General features: G+C 34.0%; 1 protein-coding gene across 1 annotated transcript in view; it reads right to left on the reverse strand.

The window, feature by feature from the left end:
- Positions 1 to 6,599: 6,599 nt before the first annotated feature.
- LOC135156904 (uncharacterized) overlaps positions 6,600 to 9,905 on the reverse strand; it is a 44,260-nt gene continuing 40,954 nt past the window's right edge. Inside the window, exon 4 of the mRNA XM_064110733.1 lies at positions 6,600 to 9,334. Coding sequence (XP_063966803.1) covers positions 9,145 to 9,334 — 190 coding nt within the window. The 3' untranslated portion in view covers positions 6,600 to 9,144. The remainder of the gene's footprint in view (positions 9,335 to 9,905) is intronic.

Raw genomic sequence — 9,905 nt, forward strand, 5'->3', positions numbered from 1 at the left:
CATGTGGAATTAGCATTGTTTAATACTATATGATTCAGTCAAGTCGGTCCCTATGGTCAAATCTGTAAAAAATGATATATTGTATAATTCAAACAATAAAAAAACAAAAGAAATAGTGAGTGATGGACATCATCGACTGACTCATTTGCATGTTACTGAGTTGTGCATATCACTGTTTTGTGAAAAATAAGCGAAACTTTAAAATGCCATAACTTTCTTATTTTACATCCGATTTTGATGAAATGTTCAGTGTTATGCTAGTTTCATTTTTCTCTATTTATTCAAATCAACATTTTGCTGGGGTGGACTTGACCTTTAAGATACCATTCTGTTCCTGGTTACAAAAAATGCTTAGAATATCCAGTTTTTAGGTTGGAATATAACAAATTTTCAGCTCGCGCTTCGTGCTCGCATTATTCGATTGGTGAGATATGTATCGTATTCATGAGTCACTAATTGCAGTCCTTAACATTTTCCTTTTCTGGTCAGTGTATTAAAAATTTCAGCTCGCGCTTCGTACTCGCGTTAATTCTTCAGCAACATCTCACAAGTATGCCCTGTTAACAGTAATTAGCGCCATAATTGACCAAAAATGCGAGTTTTACAACTTCAGATTTGCGCTCTCTCTTGGATAAATTAGAGCTTGAATATATATCTTATCAATCAGAAATCACTTCAAAAAGGTTTTACTCACACTACTTCACGCAGATGATAACCTCATTGTGAAAATATCCGTTTGCACTTAAAGCCATTTTTTTACTTATAAGTGCCCTTTTTGGCTTTGTCCCCCCCCCCCCCCAAACAAAAATACGTTCCGTCGCCAATGACAGTTAAGTATTGTTTCACAAAACTCTCGTTTACAACAAATATAGTTCATTATATTTGTTATATCCTATCAATGTCACGCATGTTCTCTCATTGAAATTAAAAAAAGCTAGATCACGCAATCGCGCAACCAGGAATAATGTTTGTTCTGTTTAAAAATCCACCCTTCCCCCTCTTAATTTTTGTTTATCAAATATCTATGTCAATGACCTACATAAGCGGAAACCTTGTCCATGTACAGAATATATATAGAGTAGTGATTTTAACTTTTAAAATTATGATTCTGGCCCCGTCCCAATAAATAATGCTATGAAATTCAGTCCCTACCTTCAGCTGAACTGACTGATGACGACGACAATGATGTTGACGACGATGACGACGACGATGATGACGACGAAGATTTCGCCATCGCTGAAGCCGATTCAGTGATTCGACACACAATTATGAATCCAATCAGAGAGGCCCATCTTGCATCCATGGTTAACGAGGAAAGAAATCAGGTATCCACGAGGGCGAAGCATTTGCCTTCTCTTGCCAAGTTCTGCGCGTTTCTAAAATGCCCTCAGTCATACCATTCAAACCGACTCCGAATCGACCGTCGATATGTTATTGGTGGTGGTGGTGGTGGTGGTGGTGATTTTTTTACCTGATTGCTAAGAAAGCATGAATGCTTGTAAGCAAGCAACCAGAGGACCGACGGCTTAAGGTCCCCTCCGAAGGACCTGGTACTGAGGATTAATGCCTTACCAAAGGGCACTAGCGCACCATGCAACAGCGTACAATAGTTCTCATAGGTCTGGATCGGTTTAGTAGGTGTGACTACAGCACAACGTCGAGATCACACCGAAGTAAACGATACCAGGGCCCCGTCTTACAGAGAGTTACGATTGATCCAATCAAAAGCAACTATTATGGAAATCCATAATGTCATATTTTTAAAAGGAAATTTGCACAATGGCCTTTGTAAGCTAAGAGAAGTCCACATAATTTTCAAGAAAACGATGAATGTATGAATGTACATCATATATAGGAAATATTTTGAACAAATATTCATTTTAGATGTTGACATTGCTGGCTTTCCATAGTTGTGGTTGATTGAATCAATCGCAACGCTTTGTAAGACGGGACCCAGAACGATAGGAACTATACCATTATTTCCGATATGTTCGAAGACATATCAGTGGTCGATATGGAGCCGGGTCCACTGATGTAACTACGACGTAAGCAGGGAGCGATAAAATTTGTCATATTTTCTTGCAAATGCTCAATGTTGGCTCAGTGGTCGAGCATGCGTCTAAAGGACGGAGGTGGTGGGATTAATCCCCAGTGAAATCATGCATTTGGGCTGGGCGCTCATCATCTAAATCCGATAAGGGTACAATATTATTTTATTAAATACTCTATTTGATGGTATATCACTTTTTTGTCTTCTAAATGTTCAAAGAAAGTGAGCTTTTGAAAAATTTGCGATCGGTCTGAAAACCCACGGAAAAGATGCAAGATACATCCTTATTCAGTCATGCATCTATCTGTCTATCTATCTTTTTATATATTTTAACATTTGTTTGAGATTAATGAATATAATTCAAATTCTTAAGATCTAAAGTAAGGGTTCGTTAGAAGTGATGGTTTAAACCGTCTCCCCTTCCATTGCTGATTCGTCCACTGCCAGCCATTCCCCTCACCACATGGTCTACCTCCATTTAGCTTAATGTCATTCTATCCATCAACATTTCGTCTAACAACTATTTGGTCCAACCATCACTTCGTCTAATCACCAGTTCGTCTATTACCATTCGTCTAATAACCAATTGGTATAATACCCATTTTCTTTTCATTCATTTCGCACAAGAAACACTTCAGTTTAGTTAGACCAGATGGCATGTGGTCTAAATGGCTATTGAACCAACTGGTTATTAGACGGAATGGCATTCGACTAAATGAAAGTAGAACGTGTGGTGAGCCGAGTGGACGAACTGATGGTAGACCAAATGATAGTAGACGAGTTGGCAATTTCGCGAATTGGTATTACAGTATTAGACGAATGGAATGTAAACCTTCCATATCGCATGATGAGTATGCTCATTAAAATGGCGTTGAGCACAGTGATCACGGTGATCGATGAGCTGGACAAATTTGCGTAATAAAGGTTAAATTGGAAATGACAAGGTATCCGGCAGACAAAAATATGCGAGACTGAATTACGTTTAAAGTAAATGTAAGTGTGGTTATAATGCTGGAAGATTTTGCTCTGAAATATCTGTAAAGCTGGAGTCGCTCTACATGGGGGGTTAAAAAGAGAAGAACATGAAGCGAAAGAAACAAATTAATGTAAAATACAAAAGGATTATTTTTACCCGTAGAACTCTACTTTACTAAAAGAAAAAAAAATAAAACAAGTTGAAACGATCTCGATTATCTTAACCCCCCGGACAACAAAATATTCTGGCCCCGTAAGGAAAGGCAAGGAAATGTAATCTTACTTGTTACTTCAACTGAAGAAGTGAATATTTTTTAAATATTAATTTATGTTCTTTTTCAGATGTCCTTGATTTTATCTTAGACTTTTTTTTTAAATATATATACATGTTATCTATATCATTATGATATATTATATAACCTAATTACAATATACTTGTTTTACCATGTAAAGATATGAATTTTTTAAATCTTGTACAAATTGAATAATAAAAAATGGTTGGGGATTCAATCAATACTTGGAAGAAAAAAAATCCAATACATTTTCACAAAATATCCAGCTATGAAATGTCTGCCTGACGATACTTCGAATTGTTTACAAATTAGGGTAATATTGACAGGAAATTCTCAGACTGGTATGTTTGTTCTTTTAATGACATAAATTCGATAGAGTTATTAAAAGAACAGATCAATCACTCACTAATTTGATTAGTACACTCGGGGTCTCATCGCAAAATTGTGTGATGTTTGATTTCAGTCGTTCAATAAAAGTGATTTAAGCAATATTTGTTAGCAAATGATCAGTAGGAAATGTCATGTCACTAGGTTTTTATTTATTTATTTCTTTAGTTTTATTTTATTTTATTTTATTATCATTTTTTTTTTTTTTTGGGGGGGGGGTGTTTTCCACAAAGCAGAAAGCCAAAAAATTAGTTAAAAAACCGTGGAATTATTTGTGAATAAATCCTGTTTGCATTTGTTGTTCCCCCCCCCCCCACACACACACACATTTTTTTGGTGAGGGGTCATTTTTAACAAAACAGAAGCCAAAAAAAATTGTTAAACCATGGAATTATTTGTGAATAAATCCTGTTTGAATTTTTTATTCCTCCCCTTCCCCCACAATAAAAGAAAAAATGAAGAGAAAGAGAGGAAGAAGGAGGAGGAGAAGGAGAAGAAGAATAAGAAGAAGGAGAAGAGAAAGGAAGAAGAAGGAAATCAGTTGAGCTACATGTACCTTCAAAGAAATAAGCCAACCAAAAGAAGACTCTGTCATCCTGACACCCGACTGTCTTCCTGTCTGTCTCTTTACCCAACACTCTCTCACACCCTCTTCCTCTCTCTTACACCCTCTCTCTCTCAACCTATCTCTCTCTTTCTTTCTATACATGTCTATAAACATGAAATCCATTCAAATCGCTCTTTAAAATGTTAGTTTCAAAACTTCATCTCCCCCTCTCTCTCTTCTACTTCCATCGTTTATCTCACTCCCCTCTCTTTAATCAATTAACCCTCTCCCTCTATCTGCAAATACTAATCTCACACTCCCCCTTTCTCTATTCCATCATTTCTTGAACTCTCTGCCGCTTTCTTACTTTCAATAAATCAATCAATCAATCATTCCCCTCTCCCTCTATCTTTCATTATTTCTCTCACACTCTCACTTTCACTATCCATCATTTTTTTAACTCTCTGCCGCTTTCTTACTTTCAATCAATCAATCAATCATATCATTCTCCTCTCCCTCTATCTTTTATTATTTCTCTCACACTCTCACTTTCTCTATCCATCATTTCTTTAACTCTCTGCCGCTTTCTTACTTGTAATCAATCAATCATATCATTCCCTTCTCCCTCTATTTTTCATTATTTCTCTCACACTCTCACTTTCTCTATCAATCATTTATTTAACTCTCTGCCGCTTTCTTTCTTTCAATCAATCAATCATACCGGGATCGCTGTACTTGTTTAGGGGTTCATTTCAGGGAATACTTGTCAAGAGTATCGTTTTGTTTCCAATACTTGTTAAGGGTAGGGTTTCACACGCCAATACTTGTTAAGGGGTGCATTTTCAGAATATGGAAAATACGTGTTTAGGGTGCTTTTCGAGACCCCATGGTCGCGCATGGTATCCACTCGTCAATGGAAGTGGCCCCCCCCCCCCGGGCAATCATATCATTCCCTTCTCCCTCTATTTTTCATTATTTCTCTCACACTCTCACTTTCTCTATCCATCGTTTCTTTAACTCTCTGCCGCTTTCTTACTTTCAATCAATCAATCATATCATTCCCTTCTCCCTCTATTTTTCATTATTTCTCTCACACTCTCACTTTCTCTATCCATCATTTCTTTAACTCTCTGCCGCTTTCTTACTTTCACTTTCAATCAATCAATCAATCAATCATATCATTCCCCTCTCCATCTATCTTTCATTATTTCTCTCACACTCTCCCTTTCTCTATCCCATCATTTATTTCACTCTCTCGCGCTTTCTTATTTTCAATCTATCAGTCAGTTATTTATCTCACTCCCACTCTCTGTCATCCATTGTCCCCCTCCCTCTATCGTCCATTATTTCTCTCACCCCATATATTTTTCATCCTTCTTTCCACTTCTCCATCCATCGTTCATTTTTTTCTGTCTTTCTCTCTCTCTCTTAAGGTACAAAGTATGGGCGAAACCTATGTTCAGAGGCAAACTTGCTTTTCATTAAGCTAGTTATTCATAAAAATCGTTAATCATATTTATAAAAACCATCAGAAAATCGATCTTTTCTAAATAATGGTCTTCGTGAAAGTACACTGACCTCTAGATTTTTTTCTACTTAACTGCTGAGGGACATGATGTATGTAGGATGTTTACAAAGGAACGAAACACACCTGGGCTCCGTTACACAAAGATCAGCGTTCATCGCTTATTTCAAAGAACAATTCTGATTGGTTTCTAGTCAGTCTACTGAGGAAAATGCGCATGCAACGACGATCTCGATAGGCCATTTCATTTACTTAGTAGCGCTTAATCGTTAAAGGGGAAGTTCACCCTGAAAAAAAGTTTATTGTAAAAATAGCAGAAAAAATAATAAAAAATAATGCCGAAGGTTTGAGAAAAATTCATCAAATAATTAAAAAGTTATTAGAATTTCAATTATTTGATTTGTGACGTCATATGCGAGCAGCATTCCTACATAGCGAATGGTAAAAAATCAATGAAATGTCATTTTCTCACAAAATTGAAAATGGTTTCTACTGTACCTTTTGTATATCAATAGACAAATCATTTCACACCCGATTATGAATAGAAAACAAAATTAAGTCATCAGCAGCCACCTAAAATTTGAAATTCATGCATTTTATATTACATAATACATGGGGCAGCTGCTCGTTTATGACGTCACAAATCCAAAACTTTGAACTCTAATAACTTTCTTATTCTTTAACGGATTTTCCTCAAACCTTCACCAATATTTTTTATTATTTTTTCTGCTATTTTTACAATAAACTTTTTGTCAGGGTGAACTTCCCCTTTAAATTTTGTGTTACGAAGCCCAGAACATATCCACAAGTTCAGAAGTCTGCTTATTATTAGTGCATAGCATTTATTAAGCGGCATGTAAACATTATACATTTACTAGAAGTTAGTATTGCTATGTAATCTGCAAACTAACATAATTCAAGCTTCAACAATAACGTGAAATAAGCGATTTGCATTTTAAAAACTGTAAAATCCATTGATATTTTCCTTTCTCAGTATTATTCTGGTAATCATGTGCTTTTCATATTATGTGTAAGCACTATGCAATAGACTTTATACATAAATATTCACATATGGTTCATGACATATTTTCTTTACATAATAAAAATCCCATTCCATCATAGTAATATATCTCAGTGAAAGTTTCTTATAGGTACATTGGGTTTTGCATAAATAAAAGAATATTAAAACTGATATTTTTCACAAACATATAAACAAAGCCACGGCTCAACTGCGTTTTCTGTGAGGAAACTGAGTCGTAGGCCTACATTAGTTTTGTGAAATATGATATATCAACATTCTTAAGATATACCTTAACGTATTGTATTTGCTAAGATGACATATCAATTTACATAATATGCAATAACAATTTACTTCAAAGTATAACAAATAAACGGAAAGTTTTATACAACCAGTCATCAGTATTAATATACTCAATGATTATCCATAATATGCATGTAATATCTACAAATGTCAACTTATAATGGAAAATAAAACAATGCATATTATTTAGTAATGATATATGCATTTAATATTTCATATCCGATAATGGATCATTTTCAGGCGTAAATTCCAGTGATTTCATGACACAAGTAAGTTATTTGTGGATTTGTTTCAATGTGTCAATGTGTACTGATCCCCCCCCCCCAAAAAAAAAAACATACATATATATATATATATATCACATATAAATATACATTATACAATACGATAACCGTATAAGGCATATTGGCCAGTTTCAATGTCATACTGCTATATATTTTCATATCTTCATTCATCTTGTAAAGAAGAAAATTTATCGAATATAACTTTTACGAATATATGCAACTAGAATCTATTTTGGAACTTCATTTCCATGCTTAATTTAAGTACATCTATCATTATCAAGTCACTTATTTAAGGAATTGTACTAATGTCTATGGATCAAGTCATTGCAAAAGTTGATATGAAAAAATACAAAAAGTAAAGTTCGAATACATATTAGATACATATACATTATACTGGACAATGTTAGACATATTATCCAGTTTAAATTCCATATTTCCACTCTTTTTGTTACATATTAAACAATGGTATAACATAAGCACACTCCATAATTCAAACATTGAAATAAATACTCAAAAGTTTGTATACAACATAAATAGTAATTGTTACATTCATATCTTTTAAAACAAGAATGACATTATATGCTCATGATTTATGTTACTAAGCAAAGCGCGATTACATAAAAATTTGAAAGACTTAAAATGGCATGAAACATTATTAGGAAAATTCTAGATAAATCTCTCGTAATCAAAATTCAATCATTTACAATTCACTTTATTGTACTTTTTGTTGGTTTGGTGCATTTAAGACATTCGCATGTCTTAAAGTAATTGAATAATAATAGGTATAATTTGTATCAATATTTTGAATTGAATTCAACATATATTGCTATATATTAAGGCTATGACAGGCATACACACGAACTTAAGCATGAAACATCGTTATACAAGTACTTCCCACTGCTATTTACACACTTATTTACAAACATAGTATAAAGAAATGCATTTTATTCAAGACGAGACTTTATCATAATATTATCATAGCAATCAATTCATCATTGCCTCTAGTGTCATAATAAAATATGATTAACTTCTGAAAGAAAGATATATATAATACTTTGCTGCTAAGTTGAGATGTAATAGATATTAATGAGTATATCAAGTAATTGCATTTACATGTATATACACACAATCGTGTCTCGGAATTCAATTCACACAAATTTCAAGCTCATAAATTTCTTGCTATAGTAGCCAAATTTCAATGGCTCGTTACTTACATTATTTTTAATTAATTTCCGGGAAATACATATATTTTACATGCAAGTACTGTTGACACAATACTAATTTTCACTCTCATCGAAATCAAGACAATTTATGAAATATCACGAACTAAAAATTATACATAAACAGTACTACATACTATATTGTCTCCGTATAAGTATTCATAAAAAATGTTCAGTATAACTTAGCAAATAATATTTTTAATGAATAATTCAGATGTAAACATGTCATATCATTTCCAAAAATCCAATTTGAACGCATTTAGATAAAATACATCAGGTTATGGTTTCGTTTGTCTATACAAAAAGGCAATTCCTGATGACTTTACGCATAGTATAAAATATGTACTGTATTATTTTTTTCTCAATTTTTCAGATTCTAAAGACAAAAATTCTATAGAAATTGCGAATAATATTTTAATTAAAGGTATGATTATACTATCGCCATGTAAGGTAACTATCGTGGGAGGCATCATTCTACTCAAATTATTCTTTTGGAGAATCTCGGAGCCTTGAAGACCTTGCTTCTTATTGGTATCCTCCACCTAGAATTTCCCGAAGTCGTGAAGAGATTTCCTTGAAGAAATGTCAGTGGAAGAGGTGGAAAGTCTTGAGTAGCGCCCCCAAGATGGCCTGGTATCGCGAACCCTCTGCACTACTCGAGCGTATCGAGACTCCGAAGGGACTAATTCGGCTGTGGACATTCCACTTCCGCTGACCGAGCCGGCCGGTTTGCTACGTAACGAATCAGAAAGAATGGAAAGAATATTTTCATGATGAGTGAGATATGAGGTTTTCATTCATAATATAGATTTTTTTTACAATTATGGAACGACTTATTTGCGCCAATTTGCGACGTAAAGAACAAGCTGAAAGAATACAAAAAAATATTTGCTGAGGTCTTCATTTAGAATATAGATTTTCCGATGATTCTGGGAAATCAATTTTTTGAGATGTAAAAAATGAAATAATTGTGGATGTGACAAATATGTTTTCAGATAAATTCGATGTTTGAAATTCAAATTACATAGCAAGAACAAACATGGTAACGCTGATTTGGAGTAAAAAAGGAAAGAAAACAATATTTATTACATAGTGTTTATTGGGGCATGCCATTCCATTTTACCCCGTGCAATTCAATGTCCAATTCGGCTCATTTTTATTTTTCACTCATTTCAAAACATATGCATGAATAGACGAGAAGCTCACTTTTTTCAGTATATTTTTTCTTGACTTTTGTATTATGACATTTTGGGGTTTTTTTTCCTCACAAGACATAAAGATAAAAGTAACAAGAATGGTTTAC

This window comes from Lytechinus pictus, chromosome 15, assembly GCF_037042905.1.
Source record: "Lytechinus pictus isolate F3 Inbred chromosome 15, Lp3.0, whole genome shotgun sequence".
Lineage (NCBI taxonomy): Eukaryota > Metazoa > Echinodermata > Echinoidea > Temnopleuroida > Toxopneustidae > Lytechinus > Lytechinus pictus.